The sequence below is a fragment of the Pseudophryne corroboree genome, chromosome 6, assembly GCF_028390025.1.
Source record: "Pseudophryne corroboree isolate aPseCor3 chromosome 6, aPseCor3.hap2, whole genome shotgun sequence".
Taxonomy (NCBI): Eukaryota; Metazoa; Chordata; class Amphibia; order Anura; family Myobatrachidae; genus Pseudophryne; species Pseudophryne corroboree.
In genome coordinates this window covers 587,124,349-587,142,664 of record NC_086449.1, presented here as the reverse complement: position 1 = coordinate 587,142,664, position 18,316 = coordinate 587,124,349, and the positions used below count along the sequence as shown (strand labels likewise).

The following is an 18,316-nucleotide window of genomic DNA, read 5'->3' as shown; positions in this document are numbered from 1 at the left end:
CTTCATGGCAGCCCTACCATGGGTTAATGATCCATTCTCCTAATGTAGACAGGAGTTTTTTCTTCTTCTAAGATCCGCCCACCTTTGGTACATATCTGCGTCCCTCCTCTTCTGCCCTGTCTTTTTGTCCTGTCTCCTAGGTAGCTAGACAGTGGTAGGTTTCTTATTTTTTCAGTAGGGCTTACCTCCTGTATCTGCAGTATAGCCACTGGGATCTGCATTCTGCATGAGGGTCAGGTTCCCTGGAGCAGGTGTGCGGCCAGTCTGGGAATGAGCCGGCAGTCACTGCCATAGTTCTGCTGTTCCCGCAGTATGTTTTTAAAGCCGCGTCACGTCTGAGGTCTCAGGAGCGATGGTGAGCGGGCGGTCATTTGCCGGGAGCTCATGGCATCAGCGCGGCTTCCGGGAGGGTCACGTGATCCGGAAGTCGTATTCCCCGGAAGTCTGTTGCGGCGTCACCCTGCGCTTGTGCCCAGCCGGTCATGGGCAAAAGGCATTTAAAAATGGCACCACACACCGGAATGGACACACAACGGCAGTTGTGTTTAAGGCGCAGTGTTGTTGGACAAGCACCATGGATGAGACTTCTCCCCAAAAACCTGAGAAAGTACAGCCGAGGTAAGTCCTCATAGAAGGCTGGTTATATTCAATTTGGCCTAGCATAGGGGTAATTCTGAGTTGATCGCAGCAGCAAGTTTGTTAGCAATTGGGCAAAACCATGTGCACTGCAGGGCGGGGGGGCAGATATAACATTTGCAGAGAGAGTTAGATTTGGGTGTGTTATATTGTTTCTGTGCAGGGTAAATACTGGCTGCTCTATTTTAACACTGCAATTTAGATTTCAGATAGAACACACCCCACCCAAATCTAACGCTCTCTGTATATGTTATATCTGCCCCCCCTGCAGTGCACATGGTTTTGCCCAACTGCTAACAAATTTGCTGCTGCGATCAACTCAGAATTAGGCCCATAGTTAGATAGTAATTAGGTGTTAAATGTAATTGCAGTGTGTCTGATCTACCTAAGAAGAGGATCTGCAAGAAAAGGAATTTGTCTAAGAATTGTCCTGCATGTGATTAATCATTTGCTGGGAATCAGGATGACCGTTTTTGCAGTGATTGTGTTAAGGAGTCTGTATCTTCGGCTAAATCCTCTCATCAGCGTTTGGAGTTTATGGAATGGATGAAGAAATCTTTTGTGTCCAAGGAGTAATTTATGCAAGGATTTAAGAGATTGAGGTCTCAATCCAGCTTGGATTATGAGTTTGAAGTTTCATCCCCAGGGTTTTTGTCTCAGGAAGATTATGATGATGAGTTCAGTGCAGAATCAGGCGAAATTCTGGAAGAAGATATATCTTTTAATACTGGTTGACGATAACATTTCTAGGGATTATATTTAAAAAAGTTTGAGTATTATTCAGAGAGCGGTGGACTATTTATGTGAAGCCTCTCTTGATGTGCTAGATTTCTCAACTAAGTCTATGACTTCAGGGATCATGGCTAGAAGAGCTCTGTGGTTACGTTCATGGGCTGCGGACACTCACTCCAAGAACAGATTAGTCACGCTTCCCTATGAGGGTTTACTTTTGTTTGATAATAAATTGGAGTCCATGATTCATAGGATGACTTGTGGCAAATCTGTGAGGCTGCCTCAGGATAAGCGTGGCAGATATCCAGTTTCATCTACAAGACTGCAATTTAGACAAGCCAGATCATATAAACCAGGACACCCTTTGGAGATAGATTTGGACATCCTTATGAGGATAGGTATGGTGCTGGCATGTCACGTCAATCATTTCGTAGAGGTCATAGAAGAGGTAATCCGAGGCAATGATGGTGCTAGTCCTCCTACGTTAACACTTGTAGGGGGCAGGATTTCCGAATTCCCTGTGCAATGGGAGAAAATAATGTGCAAGACAGATGGGTGCTGGATATTGTGTCAAAAGGATATCAGCCGGAGTTTATAAGAAGGCCAAAGATGGACAGATTTGTGGAGTCAAAAATGCAGCGTCTGAATCAGGTGATAATAGCTTTAATGGAAAGTTTGGAAGCTCTATTCTCTTCAAAGGCAGTAGAAGTAGTTACATTTTTATAGAGGAAAAAAAGGGTTTATTTTTCTTGTCTTTTCCTAGTGAAGAAGTCCTCCGGCGGGTTCAGGACTATACTAGATTTAAGGGATTCTGCTGCTGCTTCACGAATACCTGGTACTGTGGGGGGCAATGTATAGCTGGTACTGTGGGGGGGCAATGTATACCTGGTACTGTGGGGGGCAATGTATACCTGGCACTGTGGGGGGCAATGTATACCTGGCACTGTGGGGGGCAATGTATATCTGGCACTGTGGGGGGCAATGTATATCTGGCACTGTGGGGGGCAATGTATACCTGGCACTGGGGGGGGCAATGTATACCTGGCACTGTGGGGGGCAATGTATACCTGGCACTGTGGGGGGCAATGTATATCTGGCACTGTGGCGGGCAATGTATATCTGGCACTGTGGCGGGCAATGTATGTCTGGCACTGTGGCGGGCAATGTATGTCTGGCACTGTGGCGGGCAATGTATGTCTGGCACTGTGGGGGCATTCGTGTATCTGGCACTGTGGGGGTCATGTGTATCTGCCTCTCCCCCATATGTGTATCATGGCCACATTTTCATTGGCCACGCCCCATATGGCATTTGGCCACACCCATTTTCGGACACGCGCACACACAGTACCTGTAAGACATTTTTTCTACTTGCACCACTGGTCTTACATCCTCCCCAAGGGTTTTTACAAAGGTCCTTGAACTCTGATAGGCTGCCTCTGAGAAAAAGGAGTGGCTGTTTGGGCTTATCTCGACGATCTGCTTATTGCAGGAGAGTCAGAAGAGATAAGGGGGGTACACACGGAGCAACGTTTACTTAATTTCTAAGCAATCTGACTAGATTGCTTAGAAATTAAGATCACATCGCTCCGTGTGTAGGGGTGCCGGCGACAGGTGTTAGATTGGCCTGAATGCCGGTGCTAGGTTGGCCTGCATGCAGGCACCATCTAGCAGGATGCTCATTTTGCCGCTCGATGAAATGAGCAGCCCCCCCATGTCTTCCCCCCTTCCCCCTCCTCCTCGCTCAGTACATCGCGCTGTGCTGAGCGGGCCACTTCTCCCATCTGTTCGGCCCTTTAGTACTAGGAATGTTGAACGACGCCTTAACTTTCATACAATTGCAGTTGGTTGATTAATTGGAAATTTCTAGGCATTCACATATATACCCTGCAGTATATTGTCATGCTCTCAAAAGAAAGGCGTGAAAAGATTTGGGATCTTGTCTTTTTGTCCCAAAGGAAGAACAAGGTGCCATTGCGACTTTTGGGGATGATGTCATCCACGATAGAGGTGGTTCCATGGGCAAGGTGGAGAATTAGAATCCTGCAATGGGATCACCTGAAATATTCAAGGAGAAAAATACCTTTACATTATCAAGTGAGGCTGACAAAAGAGACCATGGAATCCCTGTCCTGGTGGAAGAACAATCCAATATACGAGCAGGGGATATCATCAACAGATGCAAGTCTGACTGGTTGGGGTGCACACCTTATGCAGCAAAGTTGTCAAAGAAAATGATCACCAAGGGAAACAGTATTCGTCAAACAAAGTGTTTTTCCAACAACGTTGCATTAGTGGCTTATTTAAACAGCCAAGGAGGCACAAGAAGTCAGGCCATAATTAAGTAGATGTCTTATATCATGCACTGGGCAGAGGAACATTTAAAATCTCTAACAGCCTTGCACGTTCCTGGCAAAGACAATGTATTGGCAGATTATCTAAGCAGAAATAAAGTACATTCTGGACAATGGGTATTGAACATACAAGTGTTCCAAGACATAGTAAAAAAAATTCGGACAACCAGAAATAAATCTCATGGCAACCAATCGGAATGTGAAGGTACCTCTGTTCTTTTCCAGGTATTATCTTCCAATGTCAGAGGAAGTGGATGCACTATCCCTGAAGTGGGAATTCAAACTGGGATATGTATTCCCACCATTTCCGCTGATAGCCAGAACATTGAAGATCAGAGAAGAAAGAATGGAGGCGATTATAGTAATCCCTTATTGGCCGAGAAGAACTTTGTTCCCAAAAGTTCAGAGAATGGCGATCGGAAAGATGTGGAGATTACCAGTGATACCGGAGCAGCTTCATCTGGGACCTCTGTGGTACCTGAATCCGCAGAATTTTCAATTTACGGCGTGGAAAATGAGCGTGGATTACGGAGACAGAAAGGTTTGTCCGAATCGGTGATTCAACTTCTGCTGCAAGCCAGAAAGAACATTTCTTCAAACATATATTACAGAATATTCAAGAATTTTATTGCTTGGACGAAGAATAGATTTGATGTGTTGAAGGCAGAAATGGCTCAAGTTCTACAGTTTCTTCATGATGGTTTTGTTAAGGGTTTGGCAGTCTCAACCCTGAAGGTGCAGATATTGGCTTTGAGTGTTCTGTTGGATAGAAAATTATTTGAGGATGATCTGGTACCGAAATTCTGTCAGGCTATATGAAGAATAAGACCACGAGCTAGACAAATCGTTCCTCCCTGGGATTTAAATATAATTTTGAATGCATTTATGAAACATCCGTTTGAGCCATTACAAGAAATAATTGTGAAATAACTGACCTGGAAAGTAGTTTTTCTTACGGCTGTTACATCTGCAAGAAGAGTTGGGGGAATTGCAAGCATTATAGGCTGAGGAGCAGTATTTAAACATTTTGGCTGATAGGATTGTTCTAAGGACAATCCATCCATTTTACCAAAAGTAGTGTCAACTTTTCATGTTAGTCAAGAAATAATTTTGCCATAATTTTTTCCTCACCCGAAGAATGAAGAACAAGAAAGGTTACATACGTTGTATCTTGTGAGAGCAATTTCTATCTATCTGGATAGAGTTAGGGTGTGTACACACGGTGAGTTCCTTGCTATGCCCGATTTTCACTTGCAATTTCCCTTGAACTCCCCGGAGCCCAGCACGCCGATTTTGACTAACGTTTCTTGAGATATGGACTATGTGTGCTTACGATTTTGGCTTATGTGAGATGAACTAGATAGTACACCGATCTAGCAAGGATTGACTTGCCTGCACAGTCTATCTTTTCTTGCGATGGCGACCTGGCGGGACCGCGCATCGGGATACTAACTTTTCTTGTGATTTTTACTATACAGTCAAAATCGAAAGAAAAAATATCTCACCGTGTGTACACACCCTTAGAGTTCAGGAAGACGAAAAATCTGTTCATAGTTCCTGTAGGCGCTCGGAAAGGTTATACACCAACGAAACAGACCATTGCAAGATGGATTAGGGAAGTAATTTTGTTTCGTGTATCAAGAAGATGGCCGGGAAGCTCCAGAGAATATTAAGGCACACTCGACTAGGGCAGTGTTGATCTCATGGGCTAGGAAGGCAAAGGTGGCAGTCAAGGACATTTGTGCAGCAGCTACGTGGTCATCTTTTTAAGGAAAAAAGCTGCCCCCAATTCTGAATAAATTCCACACACTCTCTTATTTGGAAAAACATTTTCAGACTATCATGGCACTGACTTATTAGATTACAGAACTAGTGGTGGTTTTTTCTTTTCCTTTCTTTTTCCTTTTTCCTCTCTTTTCCTCCATCTTAGGCCCACTGCCATACTACCCTGAATACGCCCGATCTTGTCCGATCTCGGAAGCTAAGCAGGCATGGCCTGGCCAGTATCAGGACGGGCAACTTCCTGAGAATACCAGGTGCAGTGGGCCCCCACTCTCTGTCCAAACCCAACCCCCTCCCCCTTTTTCTCTCCTTGTCTTTTCTCCCCCCCTCCTCTCATCAAGGGAAGTCTAAATACTCTTTCCGCCCCATTCTCATTACATCCATCCTGAGTTCTATTTTGATAAACCTTATCAATTCTGCATATATCTTCTATCATTGATATCCATAATTTAGGCATGCACAGTGATTTCTTGGATACCCAGGACCTTAAGAAACAATTTGGTATCCTCTACTTTCCCTTTGATATTTTCACCTTTTCAATTATCTTGTACCTCATTTGTTAAAAAGGTTAAATAAGATTTTTTTTTACACATTAATCACAACAGATACGAGTCCCAACTTCTTGTCCAAAAGTTTTTTTATTCAAGGATTGATTAAAGGTTATGTTTTAATATCTTTCACTATACATATTATTTCTAATACAACAAATGAGTGCTCCCAAAAGGGTTTTTTGTCTTTTTCTCCTTCTTTTCCAAATGTGGTCATCTATACATACTTTTTCTAAACATTATGCTTTGGACTTTGTTAAAGCCCACTTTGGGAACCAGGTCTTGGAATAGGCCTTGGTATAAATAAATACTTAAGCATCAACTTATTTGTTGTGGTTGTTTCCCTCCCATGTTTCAGCTTTGGTATATCCCATAGTAGGGCTGCCATGAAGTAAGAAAAGAAAACCGCTAATTATACTTAAAATAATTCCATTTCTTTGAAGTACTTCTTGGCAGCCCATGAATTGCCCACCCTGTTGTGAGTGTTTCTCATTCTCAGGTTGTTGTGGAGACACTCAAAAAGACAGGGTGGAAAAGGAGGGATGCAGTTATGTACCCAAGGTGGGTGGATGTTAGAAGAAAAAAAACCTCCTGTCTACATTAGGAGAATGGGTCATTAACCCATAGTAGGGCTGCCATGAAGTACTTCAAAGAAATTGAATTATCTTAAGTATAATTAGTTGTTTTTCACTGCATAAAACATCTACCCCGCGGTGCATTATTGTGCTGGAAGCAGGTCATTAGAAGACGAATGGACTGGTCATAAAGGTAATGCTCATAGTAGTCAACAATACTTGAGAAGGCTGTGGTTTGGTCACTTGGTATTGAGGCTTTGAAAATGTGCTCTGATTGAGGGTCAAACATGTCAGAGGTTGCTTCCAGACTTGCCTACTGACCTGTTTTATGAGGACTTGCTTTAAGTGGTGCTGGGCACCACTACTATTGCATACCTCCCAACATGACCCTCTTCAGGAGGGACAGGATCGCTTAGTCACACCGGGAGTGCTCGTGTGATGGAGCTGCACTAGATGTGTGTGGCGCCATCTGTATATACGCCTGCTGCATTCATTATTAAGACGGGAATTGAGCGCACCACCACAGCGGTGAGTTTATGAAGGACGGACAGTCAGTCTGCAGGCTCTCCCCGCTGGCTTTTAATTCTCACACAGTGCACTTATTGCCCATCACAGGGACACCTACCTCCCAATAACTCTGATACAGCTTGTTAGGGGAACTTTTGTTTGAATAACTTTATTTGCACATAGGTCCAGTACATCACCTGTCTATTCTGGGACTTGCAGGTCTACAAGGCTGATTCCCGATCATAACTTTGCGGGATAGATAGATTTTATATATATATATATATATATATATATATATATATATATATATATATATATATATTCTAATATATATATATATATATATATATATATTCTAATATATATATATATATATATATATATATATATATATATATATTCTAATATATATATATATATATATATATATATATATATATATATATATATATATATTCTAATATATGTTCCACTAAGATTAATGTGACGTTTTACTGTATCATTGATGTTTATTGCAGAGGTTATATTTTTTTACTATGACTACAGATATTACCTATGCCGATTCTTTAGCGAATTCATTAATATGTATTCGTATTTATTAATTGTCTTGGCTTACCATACCTGTGGTATTTATCGCTGTTCCGTTGGATAGAGATTGGATGAAATATTGTGGATGAATTGTGTCACCAATTCAACACTTAGGAACTAGCGGCTTATGAGTTTTTCATCTACAATAATTTGGTATTAATTATAAAATCACATATTGGGGCCTTTTGTATTCCCTTTATTAGCGCTGAGGAATTCTTTGGTTCTAAGGGGGAATTGTAGCAAAGCTTCTGAAGACAAAAAAAGAAGTTGTCCATAGCAACCAATCAGATTCTACCTAGAATTTTATAGAATATATTCGATAAACTAGAAGCTTATTGGTTGCTATGGAAACTTTCCCACTTGTTCTCTTTAGAAGATTTGATATATCTCCACATAAGAGTCCTAATGTGGGCTAAGAAAACATTTCCCACACTGACAGCTGCAGCCTGAACCTTTGATACAATCCAGGATGGTGTCGTGTTCACGTCTAGTGTTGTTTTTAAGCTGAGTACACATTTGACGATTTTTTTTTAAACTATTTTCCCGTTTCCGGTGACTTAGAAAGACAAATTGTTAAAATCGTCCAGTGTGTGCCCATTATGTCACTGATGATGTGCGCTCCAGCGGGTCATCAGTGACATTGCCTCTCGGCCCAGCATGCAGCTCAATCTATCGATATCGCTAGTCAGGGCCATGCTGCATGACTCCCGCTGTTGGCATCAGCAAGTGTGTATGCACTTGCCGATGCTGGCTCCCCGGTCTCCCACTGGATCCACATCATCTAATGTGTACCCAGGTTAACAGTCTTCAGTTGTCCAGGTTTGGTGTGCCTGTGCCCACTGCAGCAGTCTTTCTTTCTTTGTTTATATGACAGGAGTGGATCCTTGTGTGATTTTCTGTTTGCACTGACCAAACAACAACCTCTTTACCGTGTTTTTATGTATTGTTGGTTGGCTGATTAGACAGTTGCATTGACAAGCATGCGGAGTGACCACTGAGTATATATCTTTAGAATGTAGATGAGAAAGGTAGAAGCATGCACTGTTTTGTTTCATGTGGAAATATATAGCTTGAAATATTTATTTTGTAAGGCATAACTGATTCTTTTTATACTTGAATGTGTTGGTAAAATGCAAATTTAAAAAAAAAATCTATATCATAATATAATTGTATATACTGAAGCTTACTTGCAGATTACACACTATGGAGTGTCCAATAATGATCCTATTCACTTCACCTAGGCGTTCAAAGTTCCAAGAAGTGCGATCCCGGTACCGCAGTGATAATGATATGCTGCATCGGCTCTTTGTATGCATCGCTGGTGAGTCTTGCTCTGATAGTGCCTGAGATCTGTTGCAGCCATGACCCCATATCTGACTTCACACGTATTGTTCTCTAGGCGTTGCTGACCAACTGCAGACTAACTTTGCAAGTGACTTGCGTGTCATTCTGAAAACTGTATTTGAAGCTGTGAGCTCCAGGCAACAAGAGGAAACAGAAAGTAAGCTTAGTTCAGTCCCTGTTTTATCAATGGCTAGCTAGTGCATGTAGGCAAATGCTAATGCTTTATATAGCAAGTAAAGCACTTTGTGACATTTTACATGAAATAACTGGGGGTATATTTACTAAGGTCCTGATTTAATTAGAGTTTGTATTTTTCTTCTAAGTGTGATCTCGGGAATTTACTAAACACAAATCTCGGCAGTGTTGGGGCTGTTCGTATTGTTTTTCCAGGCAGAGTTCACAAATACGAATAGATAGACCATCGGTCAAATACGGCTGTTATTTTATACAACTCTGTAATTTACTAAGAATTTGTGTTCTCAATCACTGCCGACAAAAAAAAGGGTCAGAAATAGTTAAAAATGTAAAAAAAGAAATACAATTGCGTGGGGTCCCCCCTCCTAAGCATAACCAGCCTCGGGCTCTTTGAGCCGGTCCTGGTTGTTTAAATATCGGTGGGAATTTGACTGGGGTTGCCCCGTATTTAGACAACCAGCACCGGCTCTTGAGCCGGCCCTGGTTCCAAAAATACGGGGGACAAAAGACGTAGGGGTCCCCTCTATCTTTAAAACCAGCACCAGGCTCCACTAGCCGAGAAGATTATGCCACAGCCGGGGGACACTTTTATACTGGTCCCTGCAACCGTGGCATTACCCCCCCCCCCCAACTAGTCACTCCTGGCCCGGGGTACCCTGGAGGAGTGGGGATCCCTTAAATCAAGGGGTTCCCCCCTCCAGGTACCCAAAGGCCAGGGGTGAAGCCCGAGGCTGTACCCAGCACCTCTGGGCATGGGTGCCGGGCTGATTTTTATGTGTACAAAAAAATAAAAAATATTGTCTTTTGTTTTAGAACTACAAGTTCCAGCAAGCCTCCCCCGCTTGCTGGTACTTGGAGAACCACAAGTATCAGCATGCGGGGAAATAACGGGCCCGCTGGTAGCTGTAGTTCTACAACAAAAGAAATACCCAAATAAAGCCAGGAGACACGCACACTATGACCATGCAAATTTATTAAAACACTTACACACTCATACATACTTACCTACATCCCACACTGCCCAATCATGTCCCCTTCTCCAGTAGCATCTAATCGTGTACCTGTAAATCCAAGATTCCAATATACTCGCCTATTATTCAGTGATGATCTGTCCTCTTCTTTCCTGAAGTAATCCACGGCCTTGCAAAAAATAAAAAAACTCGGGCCACGCCACTAAAGGGGTTCCATGTTTACACATGGAACCCCTTTCCCCGAATGCCGGGAACCCCCGTGATTCCTGTCACTGGAGATCCCAGCAGCCAATTGGGGAGCGCCACGTCATGGCGCTCTCCTGATTGGCTGTGTGCTACTAGCTTGTCAATCAGGAGTAGAGCACTAGCTAGAATGGAGGATCGCGCTCCACCATTCTAGCCTGTGTTGGGAACTTTGTGGTCTGCGGTTAACCGCAAAGTTAATTGGGGTCAACCACAAGAGTGACCCCAATTAACTTTACGGTTAACCGCAGACTGCAAAGTTCCCATCATAAGCTAGAATGGAGGAGCGCGATCCTCCATTCTAGCTGGTGCGCTACTCCTGATTGACAGGCTAGTAGCGCACAGCCAATCAGGAGAGCGCGATGACGTGGAGCTCCCTGATTGGCTGCTGGGATCTCCAGTGACGAGGCTATCAGCTCGGCACCCACCGCCCAGGGGTGCTGGGGACAGCCTCGGACTTCACCCCTGGCCCTTGGGTGCCTGGAGGGGGGACCCCTTGATTTAAGGGGTCCCCACTCCTCCAGGGTACCCCGGCCAGGAGTGACTATTTGTTGGGGTAATACTACGGCCGCAGGGACTAGTATAAAAGTGTCCCCCAGCTGTTGCATTATCTTCTCGACTAGTGGAGCCCGGTGCTGGTTTTAAAATACAGGGGACCCCTACGTCTTTTGTCCCCCATATTTTTGGAACCAGGGCCGGCCCAAGAGCCCATTGCTGGTTGTCTAAATACTGGGGGACCCCAGTAAATTTCCCCCCAGTATTTAAACAACCAGGACCGGCTCAAATAGCCCGAGGCTGGATATACATATATATTTTTTTTTACACTTTTAACTCTTTTAATACTGTGCACAATGAAGCCCTGCATGGATCTCACTGATCCGGCTGGGCTTCATTGTGTTATGTCCGACAGTGTTTTACTCATCACTCCCGTAAAAAATAAAATAAAAAAAGATGGTGGCCTCTGCATGGCTGCACAATGAAGCATATGACATGTGGAGATGGCTGATCTGGGTGATCCGTTGCAGAGTTTTGGTTAGGTGTTCAGCTATACATTTAAAAAGGGGAAAAAAATAAAAATGTAATGTGACTAGATAACTTAATTGAGTGGTGAAAACTGTAAGGCATCTTTTTGGAGAGGGAGGGCGTTTCTTGATTTACTGGGGGATGCACAACATTTTCTTCCTTGCAAAATAACTTGTACAGGTGCTGCAGAGGTCCTGTAATCGAGAGTTGTCTTATGCCACATCACATTACCTGGAAGATGCAATGGGCCGTCTACCAGAAGCACTGTTCTAGGTGCACTTGACCAATGTAATAGAAACATACAACTGAGGCTTTAATGAAATCTTATTCTCTCAGGAGTAATATATACCAGTATAAATGTTTTAGGAAAAAAATGTCTAGTTTACGTTTTTGAAGGTAGTGGACCTAAAGTGCTGGAAGGCAGCACGTCCAAATGTTTTTTTTCCCCATGCACATTTCTAGTTAGATGCTTCTTATCACACAACCTTTTGTGAGAATTGTTTTTCCAGAGCAGTTCCAAACAGCAGTATGTGGGTGTGCATCTATGAATGTGCTAGGAATAGATTTTCACATAGTGGAACTTTATGTGCCAGAGATATGTGAGGAGAGTCTGCATTCTGTAATGAAATGGTGAGGGAATGCAATGTCAGGTTAAAACTGATAAATGAAATTTGAAGATATGAACCAATTTTAGATATGACTGAGTACCATCCGAAGCAGGAGGACATGGGTTTTGAACAGAAAACCCTAGATTGTACTCAACAGATTTAATCCAGGTATTTTATAAAGACAAAGTTATGTTGCGTCATTGGGATTGGATGGGTCTATAAAGGCCCATATAGGCGGGCCGATGTGGGAGAGATGTGTGCTGAACGAACCGATCAGCACACATCTCTCCCGCCGCTCAGCACAGCGCGATGTGTGCTGAGCGTGCGTGGGGAGACGGGGGGGCTGCTCACTTCACCCAGCGGGTGAAGTGAGCGACCCGCTAGATTGGCCTGCATGCAGGCCAATCTAGCAGCAGCAGCGATAGCGATGCGCGGGGCTTCACATTGCTATCGCTGTAAGGGCTACACACGGAGCGATCAGGCTTGAATTCTAAGCAATCTAGTCAGATTGCTTAGAATATCGCTCCGTGAGTACCCCCCTTAACAACTTCCTGAGACCTTTCTTCACCCAGTGGATGTTTTGCATTCATTCAATCCTTCACCCTGTTCTTCCACCATAAAGTATGGGTATTGCCCGGGCTGCCATCAGAAACTGGGGCATGGGACTGACGAAATAGACACGGCCCCCCCTTAAAATAAAGAAATAAACATAAATTAGATATATATAACCTCTTGGCTTGCATAAAAGCAAATATGTCTTTATATGTTAATGCTTCCTTTTATCTTTGTTTTCATAGGAGCTGCTGAAAATTTTCTCCGTTTACCCGATTGTTTACTTTGTCAGAACCAAGAACATCAGATCAAAGCAGTTGATGGTATGTCAGACCTTCTCTTAAGCAAATGATATGGCATTGGCATTAGTAGCTCCCTATGGGGTATATGCAATTGCGGTCGAATTCCCGAAATTGTCGAATTTTGGGTCATTTTCGACCAAAAAAAAAAAATCGCCTATGCAATTCAGTGCTTTCCGACCAAAAAACGGACTTTCAAAATTCGACTTTTTGAAATTCGAATTTTTGCAAATTCGACTTTTCTGCAATGATACAAGTGCTGCAATTCGACCAAAGCATATTCAATTCAAGTTTGGAAATTCGACAGCAGTGCTTTTAGACAGCAAATTCGTCATTTTCAATCCGCCACACTTTGGAGGGTGAAAACAAATAAAAAAATTTTAAACATGTTTTTTTTTGTGTTTTTTTTGTGGGGAATAGCAGATCTATTTATATTAGAAGGGATTAGGTACTTTTTTTTTTTTTTTTGGAGGCACAAATATTATTTATATATTTTTTAAAATATTATTTTTATTTTTAATTTTTTTTTATGCTGGAACGGTGAAATCATAAAAAAAAATGGCGTGGGGTCCCCCCTCCAAAGCATAACCAGCCTCGGGCTCTTCGAGCTGGTCCTGGTTCTAAAAATGCGGGGGAAAAATTGACAGGGGATCCCCCGTATTTTTAAAACCAGCACCGGGCTCTGCGCCTGGTGCTGGTGCCAAAAATACGGGGGACAAAAAGAGTAGGGGTCCCCCGTATTTTTAACACCAGCATCGGGCTCCACTAGCTGGACAGATAATGCCACAGCCGGGGGTCACTTTTATGCCGTGCCCTGCGGCCGTGGCATTAAATATCCAACTAGTCACCCCTGGCCGGGGTACCCTGGGGGAGTGGGGACCCCTTCAATCAAGGGGTCCCCCCCCCCCATCCAATGGGCTGCGGATGGGGGGGCTGATAGCCTTTTGTGATAATAAAAAGATATTGTTTTTTCCAGTAGTACTACAAGTCCCAGCAAGCCTCCCCCGCAAGCTGGTACTTGGAGAACCACAAGTACCAGCATGCGGGAGAAAAACGGGCCCGCTGGTACCTGTAGTACTACTGGGAAAAAAATACCCAAATAAAAACAGGACACACACACCGTCGACAGTAAAACTTTATTTCATACGTCGACACACACATACTTACCTATGTTCACACGCCGACATCGGTCCTCTTCTCCATGTAGAATCCACGGATACCTGAAAAGAAAAGATCAATATACTCACCTCAGCCATGGTCCAGAGATAAATCCACGTACTTGGCAAAAAAACAAACCGAACACCCGCTCCATGCCGGACTGAAAGGGGTCCCATGCTGACACATAGGACACCTTTCCACGAATGAGACCTGTCAGTGACAGCTGTCACAGAAAGGTCTCTAAGCCAATCAGGAAGCGCAACTTCGTTGCGCTCACCTGATTGGCTGTGCGCTGTCTGTACTGTGACAGCACATCGCAAAGCCGCTCCATTACTTTCAATGATGGGAACTTAGCGGCTAGCGGTAAGGTCACCCGCCGGTCAGCGGCTGACCGGCGGGTGACCCCACCGCTACCCGCAAAGTTCCCACCATTGAAAGTAATGGAGCGGCTTTGCGATGTGCTGTCACAGTACAGACAGCGCACAGCCAATCAGGTGAGCGCCACGGAAGTAGCGCTTCCTGATTGGCTGAAGGGACTTCAGTGACAGGAGTCACGTGATGTCCCGGCATTCGGGAGAAAGGGGTCTGATGTGAAAGCATTGGACCCCTTTCTAGTCCGGTATGGAGCGGGTATTTGCGTTTTCTTTTTTTTTTTACAAGTACGTGGATTTATCTCTCTGGACGTGGATTTATCTCTGGACGCTGGAAGGTGAGTATCATTTTTTCACAGGTACCCTCGGATCGTCGGAGACCGTGGCAGTCGGCGTGTCAACATAGGTAAGTATGTGTGTGTCGGTAGTGTGTAATAAAGTTTTACTGTCACGGTGTGTGTGTCCTGTTTTTTTTGGGGTATTTTTTCCCCAGTAGTACTACAGGTACCAGCGGGCCCGTTTTTCTCCCGCATGCTGGTACTTGTGGTTCTCCAAGTACCAGCTTGCGGGGGAGGCTTGCTGGGACTTGTAGTACTACTGGAAAAAACAATATCTTTTTATTATCACAAAAGGCTATCAGCCCCCCCATCCGCAGCCCATTGGATGGGGGGGGACAGCCTCGGGCTTCACCCCTGGCCCTTGGGTGGCTGGGGGGGGGGGACCCCTTGATTGAAGGGGTCCCCACTCCCCCAGGGTACCCCGGCCAGGGGTGACTAGTTGGATATTTAATGCCACGGCCGCAGGGCACGGCATAAAAGTGACCCCCGGCTGTGGCATTATCTGTCCAGCTAGTGGAGCCCGATGCTGGTGTTAAAAATACGGGGGACCCCTAGTCTTTTTGTCACCCGTATTTTTGGCACCAGCACCAGGCGCAGAGCCCGGTGCTGGTTTTAAAAATACGGGGGATCCCTGGCCAATTTTTCCCCGGATTTTTAGAACCAGGACCAGCTCGATGAGCCCGAGGCTGGTTATGCTTTGGAGGGGGGACCCCACGCCATTTTTTTTTCCGGGTTTTTCCCGTTTTTTACAGTTTTTTAAAATCGCGGCAAAATCCGCCAAATCGGCCGATTTTCGCCCGCGACTCTGGCGAATCCGTTTTTCATTGAATATGGTGAATTCCGGAAGCCACCTTCCGGAATTCACCTGGCGAATTTAGTAGAATTAAAAAACGGCGAAAAATTGCCGTGAATTGCATATACCCCTATATATCATTAAACAAAAGAAATCAAACATAAATATTTTTGTTGCTTAGTATAAATAAAGGATCTAATTTTCCCATCAGAACAAGTCCTGTTCTAGCTGGTTTAGGCTTAATTGAATCTGTACTTAACTTTATATATTTATAATTATTTTTTTTATCTATTAGTGACCCCAGCATGGGTACCTGATAGTGCCAGTTCTCTATGCATGAGCTGCTGTGCGCCATTTACTCTTTTACGAAGGCGGCATCACTGTCGTAGCTGTGGAAAGGTAGGGGATGTATTGTTTCCTCTCATGTCTTTTCTTTTTACTAGTTTTGGTTAAACTATGATGAATAATCATTTGTTGCTCACGCCCATATTTTTCCTACCTCCTTTTCCCCTTATAGATCTTTTGTTCCAGGTGTTCCAGCTACACAACCTCTGTGCCTCATGTTCATAACTCCCAGCCTGTTCGAGTATGTTCTCATTGCTTTCATGTGCACTGCAGTCCTCAAGATCAAGCTAAAGAGCAGACTGCCAGCCACCTGCCTTGAAATCACCAGGAAGAAAGTGCAATAAAGTGGTTGTAAAAGACATTTCATTATTCCCACCACTATCCTGTCAAAGTGCCAACTCTGCTGGCACCATGTGACCAGTGACTTTCACATAGATCTATGTGGTGGACCCCAATTGCTCATATAATGCTGCTACATCCAGGCTCGGGCACACTATAGAAAGTGGTTTGTTTAAAAGTGGACAGGCAACAGCCTGTTTCTGGTAGATCAAACTTATAATAGTGTTCTACGTAGGCTGCTCATTTTTATAAAAACGTTGAGGCCCCACAGCCTAGCTGGTTTACTTTCAGAAGAGTAAAATCCTTTTTTACAGACCCGTTATGGCAGGATTCTCCATAGTGGTATTATGCTTACAAGTAAACCACTTGGTAATACTATGTAGTAACAAGTTTTCAAAAAACTTTTAGAATTTTTATATTTTTTATTGAAAGAGTGTATTACGGTATCTTTTTGGCTGTAGATGCATGGCACTTTTGTGCTGTATGGTGTATTTCCCCCACCCCATCCCCATTAGTATCAGGAATAAATGTATACAGGATCCCACACAGATTTGTTGGGATGAGACAAAGAAGCAAAGAATGTTTGCAAATATTAAAAATATGGTCCTGAAATGGATAATTATCTGTTATCTACCAATCATCTGAATTGTAAGGTACCAAGCAACCCATGTACCCTACACATTACGCCTGAATAGGATGGAACTGGTCCGTTAGCTGTCAGATTCCTAGGCATTAATAGATCTACAAATATGGGAAGAAGGTAGATACTTCCCATAGGTGCCACTCCACCAACACGCATTGGAGTTGCTAAATACCAAGAAATTGTTTCTTTTAGATATTTGCATTCTTGCAATATAAATGCATTTGTTTATAAAGTTGTTTTACCAGAACTTTGTACTTTTTTAGAAAGGTTATTGCTCAGGACTATGGTAGAGAACAGATATCAGAGGCTGTGCAGGGCGCGCCATTTTACTTTTGTTATTGAAATAGCAAATCAAATAAAACATTTTATTATGCTGAACGGTAATGATGGAGAAGTAGTGTTTTTGAAAAGGGACAATTGGTACAGATGATTGGAAGAATTCTTGACTGGAAACCAATCAGTTTTTTTTCTTCTTGTCTTCAGTTGGTCACTTAAGCATCAATCCCATTATTCAGATTATGTATTCAAATGGTAACCGATTCAGTTATTTGCCACTTGGGTTGTGCAACCAGATCACATAGTTTGGGGGATGAGGGGCTTAATTGTGGTCACCAGGTTTATAGGCATACATGAAAATATTGTAATTAATTAGTATTACAATTTGTGTTTTTATTTTTCCAGCTATCTCTTTCACTTGCTGTTAAAGAACCATTTGTCAGTATAGCTGCATGCGTTTCCAGCTTTAAACATGATTTTCCGTTTTTTTTTATTTATTATACATCCTGAGCTGCTGATGACTAACAACCTTTTGCTTGTTGGCTGATTGATATCACTAGTGTGACTGCTATATTTTGAGGGAATACATATGGGTAATTGGTGGTCATACGGCCAACAGCCATTTTCCGACGGGTTCTGTAAGTATACTTACCTGCCCCTCCTACCCTCCCTTCCTGCAGGCTAACCCTGACCCCCCACCCCCCTGCCTAACTCTAGCACCCAGTGGTGCTTAAAACTAACCCCACCCCTGTAACTTTAATCTTATCCTACGCAGCCTAACCCTAACGACTCCCAGTGCCTATACCCTAGCTCCCCCTCCCCCCACAGCCTAGCCCTAACAGTTGCTGGCATACTTAATATCGGGATGCCAGCTGTCTGGATTCCAGCATCACCATTTTGGGATTCTGGCACTGGAATTTTGACTGCCGGCATCCTGAACACATACCATTATGAGAACACAGGCATCTACAGATGTGTCCATGTCTTTGCTGCAGTCACATCAAAACAGTCCCTGTCGGTGCACCACGGGGCATCTTTTTTTGCGGGGTTTTTTTCCGATGAAAATGCATCTTAGTCTCAACATGAAGTGAGTGGTATG

The 18,316-nt window shown here is 43.6% G+C and overlaps 1 protein-coding gene and 1 pseudogene across 4 annotated transcripts in view; both read left to right on the top strand.

The window, feature by feature from the left end:
• Positions 1–17,325, top strand: part of LOC134933026 (lateral signaling target protein 2 homolog) — an 84,689-nt gene extending 67,364 nt beyond the window's left edge. For all 4 annotated transcript variants that reach the window (XM_063927963.1, XM_063927962.1, XM_063927961.1 and 1 more), the window contains exons 9-13: positions 8,961–9,040; positions 9,119–9,220; positions 12,901–12,978; positions 15,910–16,013; positions 16,132–17,325. In XM_063927963.1, coding sequence (XP_063784033.1) covers positions 8,961–9,040; positions 9,119–9,220; positions 12,901–12,978; positions 15,910–16,013; positions 16,132–16,278 — 511 coding nt within the window. In that variant the 3' untranslated portion in view covers positions 16,279–17,325. The remainder of the gene's footprint in view (positions 1–8,960; positions 9,041–9,118; positions 9,221–12,900; positions 12,979–15,909; positions 16,014–16,131) is intronic.
• LOC134937121 (5S ribosomal RNA) lies at positions 5,650–5,767 on the top strand (annotated as a pseudogene).
• Positions 17,326–18,316: the final 991 nt, after the last annotated feature.